Source organism: Melanotaenia boesemani, chromosome 3 (genome assembly GCF_017639745.1).
Source record: "Melanotaenia boesemani isolate fMelBoe1 chromosome 3, fMelBoe1.pri, whole genome shotgun sequence".
Taxonomy (NCBI): Eukaryota; Metazoa; Chordata; class Actinopteri; order Atheriniformes; family Melanotaeniidae; genus Melanotaenia; species Melanotaenia boesemani.
Genome location: NC_055684.1, coordinates 19,305,934 through 19,326,507, shown reverse-complemented (window position 1 = coordinate 19,326,507; position 20,574 = coordinate 19,305,934). Strand labels below are relative to the sequence as shown.

Sequence of the window (20,574 nt, the reverse complement as noted above, 5' to 3'; positions counted from 1 at the left end):
TCTGACTGGGAACTGCCTGACTGGGAACTGCCTGACTGGGAACTGTCTGACTGGGAACTGCCAGACTGAGAACTGTCTGGCTGGGAACTGCCTGACTGGGAACTGACTGATTGGGAACTGTCTGACTGGGAACTGCCAGACTGAGAACTGTCTGGCTGGGAACTGTCTGGCTGGGAACTGCCTGACCGGGAACTGACTGACTGGGAAAGGGATAAAATAAAACACAAAACTGAACTGTTTTTACTGCGACGTCTTGGTGTCAAATGATTAGATGAAATTAAATGCAGTGGAGTCGGGATACTGCAGGGTGGGGGCCCTTGAAAATCCTGGAATGAAAAGTTTTTTGTGTTCCATTTTAAAATGTCTAATAAATTAATATGATAATTAAAATCAGTTTGCCTGAATAAAGGTGCAGACAGGCTGAATTTCGGCAGAGCTGAATAATAATGATGGATGTTCTTAGAGGCCCTATCACCCCTCTAAAATTGTGCAAACTGGTTTAGTCCACACCAGCAACGGTTGGTCGGTTCAACCGAGTTACACACAGAGTGCACACAGAGACTACTAGAAGAGAAAGTCATGTATTTTTCAAGGAAAATGAAGTCTGGATACCAGAAACGAGAGAAAGTAAAAACACAGGATAAGAAAATGAAGTGAGGGGCAGCTTCTTATTGATTTCTTAGATAAGAGAGGTGAGCAGCACCTGAACTAAGACAGAGTTTGAGCTGATATCAGCAGCAGTTGTCAAGGCAACATGTTAGAATTCATTTGGGCACCACAGATTGATTACTATCAGATATTCATCACAGTTGTTAGCACCTTGCGGTAAAAAACAGTTCCACTTTGTATTTATATTTTAGTTCTTTTCCACTGATCAATCATGACATATTTGGTATCAGTGGATTCCTTGTAATTTCAGGATTGTGAATATGTTCCTGACATCATGTTATCTGAAAAACAGAATGCACCAGACCCTGAAGTCTGTAATGTTAATAAGAGATGATCTACTTTAATTTTTTAAATTGACTAAATAAAGTAGGAGAATTTTCCACCTTTAAGGCCACAATGACTGATGAATAAGTCAGAGTCTGGTTATTATATCACCTACTGTTGGTGCTTTTGAGTCCCATTAAATACCTTATAAAAATATCTAACCTGGACAAGGGGCTGTTTTATAATTATTACTGAATTACTTCAGTGCATTAAAAATAAGGGAGTGACTTGAATCAGAAATGCGATGGACTGGCGACCTGTCTAGGTGTACCTGCCTCTTGCCTGCCAATTGCTGGGATTGGCTCCAGCTTCCCCACAACCCGGAATTGGACTAAGTGGTGTAGAAAGTAGATGGATGAATCAGAAAGCTTTCCAACCTGCATCTTATGAGATACAGAGTACAATAAGTTCACAGTAAGACAGGAGGTACAATACAAAACATGATTTGTGTTTGTTGGTGTATCCTAGCAACGGGCTTATTGCATAACAATCATATACTGAACCTTTCAGCACCACTTTAAGATTGTAACATCAATATTAACATCATGAACCACATGGTTCTCAGTTCATGACCCAGCAACAGCAGCAGATCCATCATCACGCCCAGATGAGGCTGAATTTATTCAGATTATAATCAGTCATCTGCAACTGGTTCAAACAAAGTGGTCTCAGTAAAACTGACATTAGGTTTTATTCTATTGTACGTTATGCTGTAAGCAAGTTAAAATAAAACTGTATCTATCTATATGGGGTCGGCCCTCCTTGTAGCAGAGAGTAAAGCTTGTTACATACTCCGTGAGAAGTGAGAAGTTTGTTCTTGTTCTCGAGGCCACAAGAACAAGAGAAAAGTTTGGATTGGTCCGGTCATTTCATACTCCGCAAGAAGCTTCGTCCGCAACTGGGTGGGGATAACTGTGGGGGGTGTCAGTGTTTTCTGTGTGCAGTGAACAACTGACCCAGCTATTTTTACATTTAATGAGAAACTTCATCCATGGCAGGATGGGTCTGAGCACACAGCGGTGTCCTTGCCATTTTCCATGGGCTGTATTCATTTTCAGACTTTCTCACCACCTCGATCAGCTGTTAATTAAGGCCTCAAAAAAGGCCACAAGCTAGTTCAACAAGGCACAGAGCTCTTAAGAATTTATTATTACTGTGAAATTCCCTGTTTTGTTTTAGTGTAACTTCCTTTGTGTAGTTCAGTTGTTCCTGTTTTATTTTCAAGTTTCTGTTGGTACTTTGAAGACCTTATTTGTACACCTTTTTTTACATTTATTACTCCTAAGTGCTATATTTTATGATCAAACATGCACAAAATGAGACAGAACGTGTCATATGTCTTGCTGCCATGTATGTGGCAAAATGTTGGTTGGCTCTATCAAATTGCAATGCAGAATAAAAGTAGCTCCTATATTAAAATTAGCTTAAATGCCCTTTTTTAAGTTTGAAATTTTGTCAGGCCATCCAAACATTTATTAATGGAAAAAGGCTCTAAAGTGTGGTATTGGTGTATTTCTCATAAAATGCTCAAAATAGTACTTTTAAAGTTTTAAAATGCCTCTCATATATACAGTATGAAAAGGCTCTGTGGTAAATTTCCCTCATATTATGGTAGCTACTAAGTCTGTTTTGTTATGTTTTTCCAAAATGCCCCAAAAGATGGAAGTGTAGCTGTTTATACAGTGGCCCCATTTGCACTCTTGACTGTTAACAATCAAAACAGCTTGGTGCCTGTGTCATTAGGGAGCAAACACAAAGCTTATTCTTGACTGGCAAACTAATATTTCCATTTTCAACAATGGCAACAAGGGCATGAAAAGCAGAACCTTCACCAGCAGCTCGCATAATGTTGTTGTTTGAATGTCAAATATATTTTAGTCATGCACAAAGGTAAGTCATGTCTAATGGCTAAACCAAGTGTTGTGTTAGTGTTGTGCAAAGGTTTAATGAATTAGCATGTTTAATGTGCAGTGATACTGTTTCAGTTTCTTACATCATCCTGTCCTTTCTCTTGCTGATGTTTCTCATTATTTGGATACAAGAGACAAGTTGTGAGATAGGAGAGAGTAACAGAAGACTGTTACAGACTAGTAAGTTACAGAGCCAGAGAAACGTGAAGGACAGCGGTATGAAAACAGACGCATGTATCATCCCCAATTTTACCACTGAGCTCCATTCTGCCACCCAATGGTGTGGACATGCTATTGAATATTAACCTACCGTAGTTTCAGGACTAACTGAACTGAAATCTGTGTTTACTGAGCAATAAAAGTTGTGTTTATGATCCCTTCATTATACTGTGATCTGCTATCAGCCCATCTGTTGCATTCACTTGTCACCTATTAAAGAAAACGATTTATAGACTTTAAAATTTAAGGTAACTTTGTAATTGTAGTGTCCATTTCACAGGAAAATAGAGCTGTACTCTTCCTCATTTATCCTTCTTTTAACTGCTGTAGTTCCTCCTATCTAATGATCGAACGCTGGCAGCTAAATCAGAAATAAAGCAAAACCAAAATATGTTTAGGATATAACTACCAAATCAGTAAATCAGTTATATTTTCACAATTAGATTGTAAGTGCAAGTGCAAAAAAATGAAAATACTTGTCTTACAGTAGGATATATTTTGTTTAACTATCCTGAGTAAACTAAAGGAAAAATGACAAAAATCTATAAAAATCAGACATTTTTAAAATCTTTTCATCCACTTATGGGAATCTGTCAGAAGAAATGCTGTAATTACACTGGTGGTATTTTCATTTTCTTTCTTTGCAAATAAATGGAAGATGTTTGTGTGTGTGTGTGTGTGTGTGAGTGTGTGTGTGTGTGTGTGTGTGTGTGTGTGTGTGTGCGTGTTGATGCTGAATGAGCATGGTAATTATTTGATTGGCTTTCTCCTGGAGAGGAATGAATAGACAATGATTATGAGTAGATTAATTGTCCACAACTAGCGCCTGTTTTTGTGCTGTTTCAGAGATTGATCCTGCAGGTGGAAGAATTTACCTGTATTGTTTGTTTGCAAAGTAAAGTGACTTGTTGGATAAGTGGAGTGCCCCAATGAAGGAAAAATGGTCACCAAAGGAAAATTATCACAGCATCTTGTTTTCTCTTGTCTTTTCTCTTTTTTTTCATTCTTTCTCTTCTTGGCATAATTCCTCATATCAGTCCATCTTTCCTTTGTTGCATCAAAGGAAACCAGTTCCTGTCATTTATTTCCACGTATTGGACTCATCCCACATCACCTGTCAGATTTAAATTCTGTTTTCATTTATGCAAACTTCTTAACTTAAAAAAAAAATCTTTATTACATTGAGCTGATCTTAATGAAAACTGCTTTATTTGCTCTGATCTCCATTCAAACATCTAAACACTCCAACAGTCAGCCTGCCTACACCTGAAAGCCACAGCTTCCCGTCTCTGAGACAATCCCTTTCTGGCTGTATTTATTCAGTAGCTGGCAGGCATATGAGTAGATAAAGGAAGTGGAGGGAGGCGATGTAAATCGTATTCTTCAGGCTTGAAGGCACTTTCCAAGTCAGTGTTGCTTTGATTTATGTCAAATTGTGTGGAAAATAAGAATCATTGTGTTTGTACATCTATCAACGCAGAATGCACAATCAAAACACGGCAGGTCACCCTCATTATCCCTCCACCGGTTGCACAGCCATGTTCCTACAGTAACTCAGAAGAGACAAACGAGACAAAGTTAACAGAGTTTGGGGGGTAAAAAAAAAATCTGTTCTGTTGCAATTTACATTTTGTGCTACTGCATATTGTTTGAACATCACCATATATATATATATATATATATATATATATAGCATTATGTATGAACTGATCATATGTATAGTGAAAGTGTAAGTAGAGACAGAATAATATGCCAACTGTCTTTCCTTCTTTAGCTAATAATGGTGAATAAGTTACCAAATGAAACAAAACAGATACCTTGCTGACTAGTCAGTGAAAATTGTTAGCTATTTGGCAGCTATAAAACAACCTATAAAACAACCTACCCCCCCCCCCCCCCCAGTAAAAGTTGAACCACTGAGTTGACTATATATCAGCCTGAAAAGACATTCACATTTTTTTATTTGTATTTATTTATTTACATGTAACAAATTTGATTTTGTGTTTACAGCTTGATCTATATAGCCTCTAGGGCAAAATAGAAAACTAAACAAGAGAGTGAGTGAGTCAGTTATGTTACTAATGCAGGTTAGCGGGTATAATGCAGCTCAACAAAAAGATTGCATATTCTTTATATGTTCAAGCACAGTTTTGTTTTGTTTTTGTTTTTTTTAGTCACATTTTATCTGCAACTCTTGGCTTTTGCTTGAGTCTTTTTAAATATCTCCCATATCCCCAAAGGCTGAGTTTGCTCCAGCTGGTTTGCTGATTAAGAACAAAGTATGATTTTAGCTACTCATTTTTACCTTATAGGCAAAATAACCACATCCTTGTTAACCTTGTATGTCACACATGCCAAACAGATGCAGGACAGATTCCAACCATTTGTAACTGCCTTTTGTAGTCACTCATTTTTATTTTTCCACAAGCACAAAAAGCTGCAAAAAAGCTGCACAGTATGACCTGTTTAGGCATAATAACCGCATTTCTATTTGGGAAAAGCAAAACTCAAAAGCTTCTTGTGCTCAGTGTACAAATGTGACCTTTGTCTTGCATTGTGTCATTATGAGATCTGTTGGATCTCTTAATTTCACATAGTAAATATAAAACACCTAGGTTCATGTAATATTTAAAAAATATTGAATTTTTTTTAATATAATGTAAATTATTTGCTGTTTTACGACAACTTTTAGTTCAGTTCACAAAAACCAATATTAATCTGTTGTCTCTGTTTCTGTTTAGAGTTGACAGGAGCTTCTCCAGAACCAGGACCTTATGGTGAGTCCTTTTTAAAAGCAACATTCTACATCAGAGAAGTTAGTTTCATGCTTCATTGCTCCCAACACTCCTCTTTGAAATGCTGCATTTTCAACTACTGGAGTCTTTCTTTCCCCCCCCCCTCAGATGGAGGCTGTTGAAATATTTTTCTCTCCTAAGCAGCCAACAAAAAATTAGATTTAATTCAGTAATTTCTTCTCAGTCGTATGAATACATCATGTAAGAGGACTTGAGTGTCAGTGTAGTTCTGTTCAGTCTTCTGTAGCTTTTCATGGCCATGATTATTCCTCATTTTGCCAACATTTAAATTTTCTTTCTATTAAAGCAATGTTTACTCTGTTCATGCCCTCCTGCTGGACATGGTCCAGGAACAAACTACATTCTGCCCTTTAATTTTACAGCCACATGAAAAAAGTGCAATGCCAGAGGAGTATGCTGTTCATCATTCTTCACTGACTTTGTACTGCATGACAATGTCTCCTTGTAACTTCAGCTTGCTTGCAAAAAAATGAGACAGCCAAGCAGCTTCAGTGTAGTAAGATGCATGACCAATAAAATGGAGAAACCAGAACTTTGGAAATGTGGATACAGTCAATGAGCAAGAAAGCAAACTGAGAGACCCTCACACTGCGTATGTCTGTGTGGGCGTAAATTCTTATGTAACTGGGAATAAGATATTTAAATGTCTGCTGGTTACTATATCTTAATGTTAAATTATGATGGTGCATCCAGGTGCATCAGTTAAACATCTGAAATGTGTCTAACTGAATCATTTCTCCAAGTTAAGCATTGTGTTGCTTTGCACTGTCATTATGAGGATGAAGAGCATAGAGATAGACTTTGACCTGCCAATTATTTTAATGCTTTGTCAGTTACTTTAGGGATGAAGTATTAAAATATGCTTTGTCAAAATGGCAATATGATGACTTTAGTAAAACATTTAGCATAAAATGCCAATGCAGTTTAAAGCAATTAAACCATAACCTCCCCTGCCTTTTTTTTATCTTAAGGATGACTTGCCCCTGGCATCTAATGATAAGAGTTTCAACTCTCCAATTTTTTTTTCTTCTCAGAAACTCTACATACTCTGACTGGACATTTTACATGATCAAAATGGAGATGGTGGAGCTTGTAATTTTTTCCTACTTGGCAGGCAGACTTCCAGCATGGACAGGGATTGTGTACAAGGGCAAGAGCAGATGGAGGAAGACAGGGAGCACAAGAATGTGTGTAATACCAGCTGGTCAATGGAGAGCACAAACCTCTGCGATCTAAAGCATAAGGGCCTCAGAATAAACTGTTTGTGGTATTTTGTTTATATTTGATGCCAGAGTTAACATTTTATTTTCATGTCTGTATTTAGGTTGTTTTTAAAACTGTTTTAATTAGTGTAGATTCAATATTGTACCACATTTTCTAAACTTTCAAAGTGGTGAATGGAAGATAATGAAGATTGGTGACTGAATGTCACTGGGAAGAAAATTTCTGTTTTTCTGGCAGGTGAAGAGCAACAAACAAAAGTCAAACCAAAATGCAAACAACATAACTAATAGACTACAAGGAAAAACTGTCAAATTAAAGCTATGTAGACACAATGAAAATAGGTGATAAACAAGGAATGATGAGGATCTTGCAAGGAACAGAAGAATGAATAAAACCTAAACCGAACCAAATTCAAAGATTATGTTACTCAGGATTTAACAACTTTGTGGCATTCCCTGCTGTTGTCATAAGAATTAAACCAAGAGTTAAAGATGAAGAACTGTGTGTGCTTTACCAAGTCAGTTATAACTGAAAGACAAGCTGTGTAATTCTTGGCTGTCTAGAAATTGCTAAATAAAAAACAGTCTTAACACACTGGCAGCCAGTCCTTTTTGATGGAGAAAAAAACAAAACCCGTTTTTGTTTTGCAGCTACCTACATTTGTTTTATCTCAAAGATCTCAAATTCTGGTCCTCTAGGGCCACTGTCCTGCAGGTCCAAGATGGCTTCCCTGCTCTCACATACCACATTTAATTGAAATGGGTCCAGCAGCTTGTTGTCAAGTTCTGCACAATGACCCAATAATTAGTCATTATTTATTGTATTTTTACTGTATTTATACAGCTCCACTTTACAAATAAAGGAAATACATTAAATTTAATGAGGTTTAACAACCTAAACTCAGGCATTATATACTGATACTGAACTGGACTGAACTTGAATTGAATTGTACTGATCTGGAGTATTTGTGAAAAAAATAGCCTTGTTAAGAAAACTTTAGTATTTGTATCCAATTTTGAGCATAAATATATCCTCATCCTGAGCATGGATGGGGCAGCTGGCCACAGAGATCTCCAGCACAACCAGACTCTCCATGTAGTCATAGAACTAGATGAATGCAGATTTTATTTCTAGTAGCCATGGTTTGTAACAATAGTATGAAAACTTGGCTGTTGATTAGATCTTTGGAGGTTTAACTGCAGACGGCACATCTATGAATGCTCGTAACAGTCTGTGAAACTATCCAGGCCTCACCGCTGATCTAAGGAAGAGCTATGCTTTTGGGTGGAGATTGAAATTGGGCCTAATTGTGTACAGTTCATCTTTAAGCCTGATAAAAGTCAGAAGAACACAGAAGGCAAAACAGACACACCTTACCTAACCCTCTCATTTTCTTTTCCTTTTTCTTTATTTGCACACCATGTGAAGCAAAGCTGAAGGATATTCTTCTGCTTTGAGGGTTTCTGTCTTTTGTTTATGAATCTGTGATCCAGCTTGCCAGCAGCTGAAATATTGTCGCGCTGCTATTACATATCAAATGGGCCATAAAATTAGACAAAAATTGAGTCATAATGAGTCTGCAAAGGACAATTGTGGGTTTATTAGAAAGAAGAAATTGAAGGTTCAAGGATGATTCAGACTCATCAGTGGAGAACACACCCTTCCACATGAGCTGGATTTCATTATGAGGATTTCAGTTTCTTTGTTGCAAAAAGGTCTGTAGCAGATGGTAACGGTACCTCAGGGCAGGGTTATGCCATTGCTATCCATCCAAAGCACAGATTGTAATCATACTGATTGTAATCACTCTAGTCATCGTGCCAGTTGTGTATTCCTGTAGTATTAGCCTGCATTTAAATTAAAAAGCCTATAGACTAAGTATTCAGTAATTCACTTTTTTGGAGGACCTGGAAAGTATTTTCTTATTTTATCCTTAGATCTAGTTGAATTGTCTTCTACATAGTAGTATATTTTTAATTGGGGTCCTTTAGAAATTAGGCTGAATGAATCTCTCCTGTTACCTTGCCTCTCCCACAACTAGGAACAGCATCATGTCACCAGGATTTATGATAGCAGTATCTAACAATAAAACGTCATTAAAACTTTATTTCCTGGGTCCTCCTCCACGAGCTGCTGCTTTAAATTTGTCACTACTTTATAAGCCAGCCAAGTATGCTGTAGATGTTGTTCAGTTATATGTAAGAAGAAACAACCCACATCACCTCAACATTTTCTGTGACTCCAGCCAAACACAGCTGTCTCCATCATCTCACCCTGGCATGGTAGCTCTCTTTTTGTGTTGATGTGACTTGAGTAACTCTGAATTATTTGGAGAGAGAGATACTGTCCATGAAAGGTGAGAACACACTTCTTTTATTGTGTTTAACTGATTGCAGCACAATTAAACTGTAATTATCTTGATTTCTTTTCCTAATGATGGTGCTTATCTTCTGCAGTCTAAAACTACTGCTATGCTGTAATAAGGAGATCTGAATAAATGCCATGACATTTCTGCTAGAATTGCCTGTCTGCATCTAGACATTTTAATTCTTAACAACAGAGTTTTGCATGATGGGTGCAGGGAAAGCATTTGGATGGTGTACTAGAGTGAAAACTGACGTCAGTGATGCAGCAAAAATCCAACTTTACATTAAAGTCATCTTTAATTAACATGTTCGGAAAGGGACACTCCCTCCAGTGCGTCCATTTTTAACTAATGTGATATATCTATGTTATATATGTGCACATCCGGAAGTCCATCTGTTGCCTTGCAGCCATACACTTTAAACAGGACCACGTTACTGAGCCTGAGCAAGTGTTTGACTCACATGAGAACCTGGGTGGTAATGAAGTGGTCCTCAGCATTAAAAGATGTGAGTGAGCCAAAGAACCCTCTAATTGGATGCCTGTGCTACTTCAGATTGCTGTTAATGGCCAATCTCCATCCTAAAACAGGAGTCAGTGTCGTGAGGAGAAAGCAAACAGAGAAAAAGAAGCCAGCTGTAGCTCAGTGGGCACAGCACAGTTTGTTTGCTGCGTTGGTGTGCATAGCTTCACTCTCATGGGGTTAAACTAGTTACACATTATTTGTTATTCAAAATGATGACTTCCAAAATAATGTTTATACCACTTGAGCAATATAAAGCAAAAAAGAACTTGTTTAATATTTTATCATATAACTTTGTGATGCCTGGATGACCCGGGTAGTGTTTTGCAGATGTTCAGTTGGACTGAGATCTGATGGATGAGGACACAGAGTCACACTGAAGCTTTCTTGGACAGTCTAACCTGGCCGAGTTTCACCTTGCTGGAAGATACTCCAGAGCTTCAGTATTATTTGTGGTTACCTGTATACATCATTTTGTGGAGTATTTCCCCTCGCATCTGCTCAAAGTATCATATAACCATAACAAATATTCCCATAATTCTTATTCTATTCTATTTCTAGGAAGCTGTTGCACTCTGAAAGTCTATTAGTTTAGACCCTTATTGAGTTTTTTTTTTTTTTTTTTTTACTGTTTTCATCAATTTCACATTTTCACCTGAGTCTTATTCACTTTTAAAACAGTCTTTTTCACTTAAATGTCTCATACACTGCTCTTCACCATCCTTATTAAAGTTGTTCTACATAACTGCATTAAACTGAACTGAACTGAAAAATATTGATGCCCTAGGGCAGGGTTCTTCACTCTGGTCCTACAAGAGCTGCAGTCCAGCAGATTTTCCATGTATCCCTGCTCCAACACATCTCAAAGTAATGATCATTGTGCAGAACTTGATCGGCTCTTAGATCCATTTAATTTGATTCAGGTGTGTTGAAGCAGAGATACATTGAAAACCTGCAGGATTGCAGCTCTTGTCCGGAGTGAGTAGCCCTGTCTTAGGGACATTATTTTGCTACTGTGTAAATTATTGAGGAAAAATAAACTATATAAATTATAGAATAAAGAAAAGCAATCACTTCATAAACTTTTAAAGAATAATATGATCTGAACTGTGATCTGATCCTTTTATATTGATGTCATTCAACTAGAGCCAACATAGATTTAATTAATGAAGTTCCCTCATCCAGCTGTCCTCTCCATACTATTATCAATGCTGTTCTTTCATACTCCAATATCCAAACTTAAATAAATTCTATTTAGACATCAAAAGGTAACATTTTCTACATTAAACTTTACATTAAACATCTTCAGTGTTTGTGACTGAAGTTTAACAAGGGTCCGACTTTCTACCATCATATTTAAAAAGTCTGTCATCAAAGAGCAAATTGAGACAATGCTGAGCTGTTAGCATTTCATTATTAAAAACTGCCATATTGCAACATTCATACAATACATTTTCAACACCCACCCCATTTAGCCTCCTTAAATCTGAGGGGTTTTCAGAAAACTTGAGAGTTGTTACTTTCCACTGAAACCTTTTATTTCTTAACCTCTAGAGAAACTATCAATGTGATATCAATGGGGGGTTAAGTCCTTGGCTTCATTGTAAATTATTAACTTTGTCTCTAATCTTCATCAATATTTCAAGAAAAACATTGTCCTGAACGCGATAACAAGCGTGATTAAATGTGAGTATTACATTGTCAGAAAAAAACTACATGTATGTCATTTTTTTACAGGTTTTTCATTAACTGCAGTGCTCCAATCATCACAGCTCAGGAGTGAAACATCCCAAACAACAATTTCCCACATTTTCCATTAGATGTGGGAAATTGTTGTTTGTCATATTGTTATCATTTTCTAAAAACACAACTGTCCACTCTGAAAGGTGAAAATACTCAAACCATTAATGATATATTTTTGTCTGCTTAAAGCTGAACAGACAATCTAACAGAGGAACGTTGAAACCAATCAAACTTCTAATGGCAAAAACCAAAAATAACATGAAATGTATAAGAAAACAACACCTTGTGACATCTAAATCTAATGTACAATGAACTTGCACAATGAATTTAGATATTTTTTTACATGATTTAGATTTTATGTCAAGTGCATCTATTATGATGAAAATTCCTGCAATAATATTTTTTATAAACATTTTTACTTGAAAAGAAAGAAAATCCTCCTAATATTCAGTTATTTTAGTAAATATTAATAATTAATATGTTTCATTAATGTGACTAATGTTATAGAGAGTTCAGAGCAACAGCCCACAAAACCTTTTTGTGCCATTGAGAGTGGAGATGACAGCAATCAGCACATCCAGGTTTTGTCTCCTGCTGGGTTTTATCGTGGATAAAATCGTGGATTGTTTTTTTTCTGACAGCATCAGAAACAGGAATAGAGTGCCCTGCTTGTAGCTTGTGCTGAGGTCACAGTCAGAGAGGGTTGGGGGTTATTCTCTACACCCTGGTCTGTAGCAGATGTTATCTGTTACTCACTGCACCTGTTCCTTCTGATCCAAGTTAGTCCACATCTGCAATGATTACACAGGAGCCATTAATGTCTAGATTTTTCTAATATACTGTTCCTGTTCTTTTTTTTCATGACTAAAAGACACATTATACAAAACACTAATGATAACCTATTGTGTACAAGTCTTTATGTTGGGCTTCAATAATTTGATGCATTCATCTAATTCATTAAAAAGCTTAGAGTCAGTAAGGAGGTAATGTTGGTTGCTGTTGTTGCCATTCATCATTAGAAGTGATGTGAAATGGTAACAGCTTGATCATGTGATCAAGCTCCATTACATCTCAGATCAGGAGACGCAATTAGCTGCTGTGTCTCACTGTGCAGGATGGCAGAAAGCGAAGGAAAACAATGACTGAAGAAATTCTGCACCACACTCACAATGCAATTGTTGGACTGCTTTGTGAATGTCTCAGGAAACTGAAACCCAGTAAGAGTGTGGAGGAAACCTCAGGATAAGCACCTGCATGGCATGAATGTGCATTGCAATGCTCATTGTCCATTTTAAATAAACCGAATGTACCATCAACATATTGAAGAAATGGTGGATGTTGAGAAGTCCTGTCAATGGCACAGAGGCACAAATCATGTCAATACAAATACAAAGACTGAGCAATAGAGGACGTGGTCTGCCACATCAAACAGCACCCAAGGTGCACGCTGGGCAAGGAGGCCTCTAGCGCATAGCTGGATGGAAGATGCAGGCAAGTGTATGCATGCATGTGTGGCAAGCGAGTGGGTGGGATGAGAACTCCACCTGGGGCTTTCACCCCAGGAAATATATTAAAAAGGAGCTGCGAGTTCTACAAGCACCAGGACCACAGATGGATATATCAAGAACTCAATTCCGGTCACCGGAGGCTGGGGGAAACCCTGCATTAAAAACCCATACAACCTGCACAAAAAAAGAAACAAACACCTGCCAACAAAAAATAAGTTCAAAACAATCAAAAATGCAAACAAAAAACAAATTTTGCAAGTCCATAAAACCTGGTTGCAGCAAGGATGACCCAGCAGGAGCCCAGCCGTGCAGGAAGAGTGTGTCCAAACAACAGGTGCTCAATGGAAATAAATCCGGACAAGACAGCAGAGCATTCCAAGACCCCAGAGCAGGATCTGCCTCACAGCGCCCAGCCAACCTATACATCTAAAAACAAAAACTTCAGTGAGTTCAATACATATTGAAACCTTATAAAACTCTGGGTCAGATATCCTACCTGTGGATGAAGCCTCCCCTGCCTGAAGGAGGAAAGGAAACGCAGCCAGACACTTGACTTCTAGATGCAGGGAAAATGCAGCCCGGCCCGACCCCCAGGCACTGCAGCAGCTGAGAGGGAAAAGGAGAGTCCACCTAACAAGGCACAGCTAATACAGGCTGCCCAAACCACGGCTGACAAACTGCCACACTGCTGACAAAGTTAAGCAGCTGTCACCCCAAGACAAAAAAAAAACATTGCCGAACACAGGTCACAGTAATGACACGGTGGATCCACAATAAAGATCTCCTGGCAAGACCAGCCACATCCTGCCAACCAACTCCCTGAAGGGAAGAAACCACACACTAAGGAGCAGGCGGCAAGCCAGCTATAAAGCTGCCTGATCTGCAGTCACTCAGATGGGTTGCACCTGTTGGGTGCAATTTGGAGGGAAAAGGTAGAAGTCTTTCCCACCACACATGGAACACCATAACCAAGTGGCTGGAATAGTGTACAAGAACATCTGTACCCACGAATGGTTTGAGTCCCAAAGTCAGAGTAAGAAATACAACAGTTATGTTGGACTTCCAGATCCAGACTGATTAATTAATGATGGCTAACTGGTCATTGTGGCGGTCAACAAACTACAGAGGAAAGCAGTAGTGACTAATGTAGCAATCCCGATGGGACATCATCATCAAGAAGGAATATGAGAAGTTCAACAATACCAAAGGCTGAAAAAGGAAGTTGAAAGACTAGTAGACTAGGACCATGGCCATCGATTAGCCCTGTGTGCTTAGACTACCAGTGGTAGTCTAAGCACACAGGGCTGTGACATCCTCTAATATCAGTATGAATAAGTGGAAATTAAAACATTTGTTACAAATATTATTTAAAGGTACAGCCTTGATTTATTGCCATGGTGTAACTGAATTTAGTTTTTTTTACAGTTGGCATTTTTATATTTAAGAGCAGAAAATTTCAGGTAAAATTACATGTAAGATAGTTTAGCTCCCGTAGTGTCCAACTGAACCATGACAGTGAACGATCACAGCATAGATAATAAAAAGAACCTACACAAAGTATTATTATTAAAGCTAATTCGTTTATTTATTGCTAGGACATTCAAAATGTATCATCCTTTATTGACTGGATGCATATAATCAGCATTATGCAGATTTTATGGTCAACTCAAAAGGAAATTATGGTATTGCTGTGTTGCTGAACTGTAGATACACTACAGACTGCTTTCCATATGCTAACTGCACCACCAGCAGTCCTGTGGTTTCACACCCAGTTTGGGTCCAGGTTGTTTCTGCTTAATCAAAAGAGGGCTTCACAAACTGTAAGATCCAGCAAGTTCTGGGAGGGCTGACAAGGCAGAGGTTGAATTGAAGAACTGCTTCCTTACTCATCTTTTAAGCTATGAGGGGAACGATGGCCACGGCCAAGTCTCACCCCTAAGGCTACTCATGTTAATTAAACTTTGCTGGAAAGCCGTCTTATTGCTTTTATTCCTCTTTTTTCTGCCTTAAGGCCTTTTTTTTCCCCTGACAAATCGAAGTTACAATCACATTCGGTGTTATTCACCAAAACCAAGTACATGAATCTGAGTTAATTTACCTCACGATGAAACATTTACAGAGCTGATTTGATTAAATATTTATAATCCTTTATTGTTAATATAGATGTTTTCTTGCCAACACGGCTCTTCCCAGTGGCTTTGAGCACATTGCCTCATTTGTTGGAGTATTCCTGATGGTAGTGCTAGTTGTAATAGTGTGTACATGCATGTTTGTGTGTGTAAGACAGAGCTCTGTACTACTCTGCAGAGCTCTGCAGTAACACTCTTATAGCACTTTTGAGAGGAGCATTTTACAATTTTTAAACAATTTTACAAATTTTCAAAGCCATTTTGATGTTTGAACAGATGAGGAACAACTGGAGCTCATAAAAAGATTTCAGTGTGCATTTGTGTAACATTTTAGGATTTCATTAATAACTATGCTTTCAATATAGCAGAATTGTGAAGACATGAGAATTATGTTTTTATTATTTTAGAACAGTTGGTTCATTTCCAAAGATGCAACACATCACCCATCTAACCCTTCTGCCATCATATTTTTAAAGGAGCCCAGAGTTATGTCCTATGAAGGGAATTAAATTGGAGGCATCTTAAAGTTTTCTGGCTTACCTAACCTTAATTAACCATCCACCTTTTAAGTTTTGCGATGCTGTAAACCTAGGTTTTCTGATTCTGGAAATCAGCTACTTTTAGTAGGAAGGCGATGTTGGCATCAGAAAAAAAAAAACAATCACAGTGGAACTGGAACCCTCTCAAAAAACATTCAAAAGAACAAGCAAATCTTGTAAGTCATCCATATTTTTTAATTACAAAATGAATGAATAAAACAAAGCCAGCTCTGTAAATGAAGTGAAAATGGATCTGTGTGTTTTTGATGCATATAAAACGGTTTTAGCATTGTTCTTTCAAATGCAACCCTGATAACATGTTGTGTCTTGTACTAAATATTACTTTCAGTTTGACATTTGTCCAAGTCTATGCAATTTTGTCAATTTAAGTATATATTTGTCTGTTACTGCACATTAAGCTTTAAGAGAAACACCTTTTTTGTTCTATTCCTTCATGTAAGGCCAGGATGACATAAAGAAAATCTTTATCTCTTGGCTCAACTTTGCCGTTTGCAAATACTCTTGTTTTATCACCAAAAAGGCTTATTGCAAATATAGGTGCATTTTCTATGTCAAGTGAAGCTGTAACATGATTAACACACATTTAGTTGTGTAGCAATTTTAATTAGTTCTTGAAACATTTTACAAGATGGATCGCTTTTAAAGTAAGTAAATAAAGTTTATTTATAAAGTGCTTTTCAATGATAAAAATCAAAGTGCTGTACATAAAATGGTTGCAATAAAGAGGATAATAATTTCATAAAATAAATAATAACCATCAACAAATAGTTTTATGGAATAAATAGTTTTTAACTGATTTTTAAAAGAGTCCATGGAGTTGAGCACATGGAGGGACAGGGGCAAGTCATACCAGAGTCTGGGGGCTGCAGTCTGAAGAGCCAGGTCTCCCCAGGTTTAAAAACAGGTTTCTGGGGCCCTCAGGAGACTCTGGCCTGACGTCCGAAGGATGTGCCTTGAGCAGTAGAAACACAGCAGGTCTGCAATATACTGCGGGGCCTGACCATGTAATGCTCGGAAAGTCAATATGAAATTTGACGGGAAGCCAATGAAGTCTTGATAAAATAGTGAGCTGGTCAAGTCAAACCTGTCAATTGTCTGGGGACAGAGTTCTGCACTAACTGAAGTCTGTTGCGAGTTACCTTATTGAAACAGGTTAAAACAGAATTGCAAAATTAATTAATACAAGATGAGATAAAAGCATGAATGATCATCTGATTTTGATAACATTCTTCTAACTTTTCTCAAATTATAAAAAACTATTTTTAGTCAGCTGTCAGGAATGACCCTCCAAAGACATAGCCCTGATCAAACACAGGCCCAAGGTTTCTGAGGCTGGCTTTAACAGACGAGCCCAGAGCACCAAGCTGGTTTTTGTCTTTTTATCAGGAGCAATGATCAGAACTTTTTTTGCTTACATTTATCTGAAGATGCAAATGGATGTAACAAACATTCCAGACATACATTCCAGGAGCAAAGATTGAAAGAACAATACAACTAAATATCTATAGTGTAAAATTGATGGGACACATTTTTAAAACTACAAATCAGCTGACCAAGAGACATCAGGTACAACAAAAACAAAATAGGACCAAGAGCAGAACCCTCTGCAACTCCATAATACAGGTTTGACACATCAGACATTACATTGTTGATAACATTAAACATTCTTCAGTCTATATATGAGGAAAACTACTGGAGGACAGATCCAGAAAACCCCACCACTGATTTACCAGTATCCTGTGATCTACACTATCAAAAGCAGCGTTAAATCCAGTGAACACACCAACATATTTATAAGCTGTCTGGCTTTTTTTTTTTACACATCCTAAACTGTGTGAGAAAACAAAATAATCTTTTTCATTTCAGTTATTTAAATAAAAAAGCTAAATTGACAACATTTGGTTTAAAACTTGACTCTGTAGTTTACCTTTCCCCAGAGAATTAGAGACAAAAGATCCATAGTCCATGAATAAATGTCGTTTTTTGCTTTTGCTTTTCTTTTCCAAGAGAATTGCATGTACAGTGCATTTTACAATGGTAATGCAACTCAGTAATAAGCTACCACCTTTTTGACAATGACAACCCAGAGTTGAATGAGAAGTTATCCTGCTAAGCCACTAATCCTACCTCATAGTGCATGCTCCAGAGGAGGTGGATTCAGTTTGGAATTTGTTTTGTTAAATGTGACCTGATTATTTAACAGTAATGTTTGAGTATTTGGGTGTTTGGAGGCCAAAGAGACCATTTGCTATAGTTGTAAGTATGAAATATTCTCCCATTCTTTTTTTTGATAAGTTTTCCAAATGTCATACCTTATAATTTTACATTTAATAGTCTGTATTTGAATAGTTTTAAATAAAATATAGAACTTAAATTTCTAATGTAGCTCTATTTTTCCTTCTTTTTTTTTTATCTTTTACACAAAATTCTTGTTTAAAAAATATAAAGGTGTTAAAAAATAAATAAAAAAAACTAGAAACACTCAGAGCGCAGACCTCCTCCAAGCCATAGCGTCACTCACCTGAGAAAACTCCCCAAAAGAATGTCAACATGATCCATCAGGTGTTAACATCTACCATGATATCATCTTGTTATTTATTTATTTAGCCAATGATTCTGGGCATTATCTGACAAGGTAGAAGCTTTAATGGTAAAATTATCCCTATCTCCTTTAGAATCTTAAAAAAAAAAATCCTGGATCCAGATAGTGATCTGGATCAACCCCAAAATATAATCACTTGTTCCTTCATTCCATTTCTGACATTTCCTGAGAATTTTATCAAAATTTATTGCTAACTTTTTAAATTTATATTGCTAACAAACAAACAAACAAGCAGACAGACAGACAGATTGATGCTGTCGAAAACATAATTAAAAAAATGGACAGAAGCACAAGAATAAACGCAGAATAAGCTTTGGCTATGCTCCAACAAATGAATGAGGAAGACTTAGATAGGGGAAAAATGTTCAGCTCCTTTCACTACAATAAGACCCAAGTTTGGACATCCATGACAAGATGTCGAGGCAGTCTTCATCTCAAGCTGCAACTATAAGCTATCTGTTATGGTGTTTTATAACGTTTTGGACATGGCTGCACTGAATGCGTGGGTCCTCAACCAGAGCTGCATCGATGCCAGGATGACCCAGCGTACGGTCATTACTGAGCTGTTGACGTGCGATACAATAGATTAATATCGTTGACATCCTGTGCTCTGTTTCATTACTTGACCATTATATTAGACTGTTTTTTTATTTTTCCCCATAAATAATTTATTAAAAACATAAATACATTTAAAAAGTTATTTAATTTTGTTATATGTTAGCTGATAAGTTAATGTTGTAAGCTAGTAAGAATTTGACATTTTCTATTTGAAATATGCGCCCAATGTAATCACACATGCTAATCAATTAATTATGTATTTATTTAAGCTTTGTCTGCTTCTGAATGATGGAAAAAAAAAGATTCAAAGAAGAAAAAGGCCTCTGCAAAGTGTCAAAATGACCCCCTCTGGTGGTTGTCGAAGTTATTGGAACGTTGATTCTTCTCGTGGCTCCAGGTGATGATCGGGATCACTGCCAAAATCTAATCAGCTGTTCCTTAAAATATTTCCTGAAATTTTCATGAAAAATCATCCATTAGCCTACTTTCTGATTTCAGACAGACATATGCCACCAAAAACAATGTGGAGGTAATAATAAAGGCTTGAAAATAAAGGTGTTACCAGTTCTGTTTGAGGCTCTCTGTGGTTTGGTGGTGTTTAAATGTTAAATTTAGTCAGGCTGCCTCAGGAGAGGAGTGTGAACAGAGGGAAGCAGGCAGTCGCAGTGAGAGACAGAAAGAGAGGGGAATGAAACTAATGAAATGAGAAATGGGGGGAAAAAAATCTGTTGACTCTCAGCATGACCCACATACATGTGCTCCTGTAATTGCACAGTGTGTGATTACCATGACAAATCTGAATTCATATGTACCTACTTGGGGGGTGAAACGATGATTTGTTTAGTCAACCTTCTCTTGACCTGGTTTTACTAACATTTGTTCTGCCAACAAAATTTCCTCTTTCTTTGACTTCTCCACCCCCCTGACAGCCCAGAGGGTTGAGGCAGCCAGAGAAGGGTGTTGATTGTACTTAACCTGCATGCTTCTTCTCTGCCTGTTGGAGCTCAGTTGTATCCAGCTGATTCCTGTAAATCTATCCTGAGTGACTACTAGACCTGCTAACCTTGGATCTATGCTGGAAATCCACAATGTAGGTTGCAGCTTCCTGAACAGTGAATGAAAAGAAAGTAGGCTTTGTGTATTCCCTTCATGGTCAAAGGCTTGTGTATATGTGTGTGTGTATGTGTGGGTGCTTAAGCTACCTTAGGGCTACCTGTAAAATTATATATACATGAGTGTTGATAAGCAACAGGCTACTGAAAGCATTGGCACATATCCACTTTTGAGCTTGTTCCAGGCTGGTGGCTTTTCTGATCGATTCATAAATCCACCAATACATTTTCCAAACATCAGTACATCAAAACTACAATAGCAACCCTAGCATGCCGCTTAATCTGTCATCAGAGGTATTGCTTCAGAGCAGAG

General features: G+C 37.5%; 1 protein-coding gene across 6 annotated transcripts in view; it reads left to right on the top strand.

The window, feature by feature from the left end:
• The window catches only part of rap1gapb (RAP1 GTPase activating protein b), a 126,044-nt gene that overhangs the window by 59,855 nt on the left and 45,615 nt on the right, over nt 1-20,574 (top strand). For all 6 annotated transcript variants that reach the window (XM_041979530.1, XM_041979526.1, XM_041979525.1 and 3 more), the window contains exon 2: nt 5,864-5,899. Coding sequence is in view for 5 of the 6 variants with exons in the window: in XM_041979526.1 (XP_041835460.1) it covers nt 5,864-5,899 (36 nt within the window). In the remaining variant the exon portion in view is untranslated. The remainder of the gene's footprint in view (nt 1-5,863; nt 5,900-20,574) is intronic.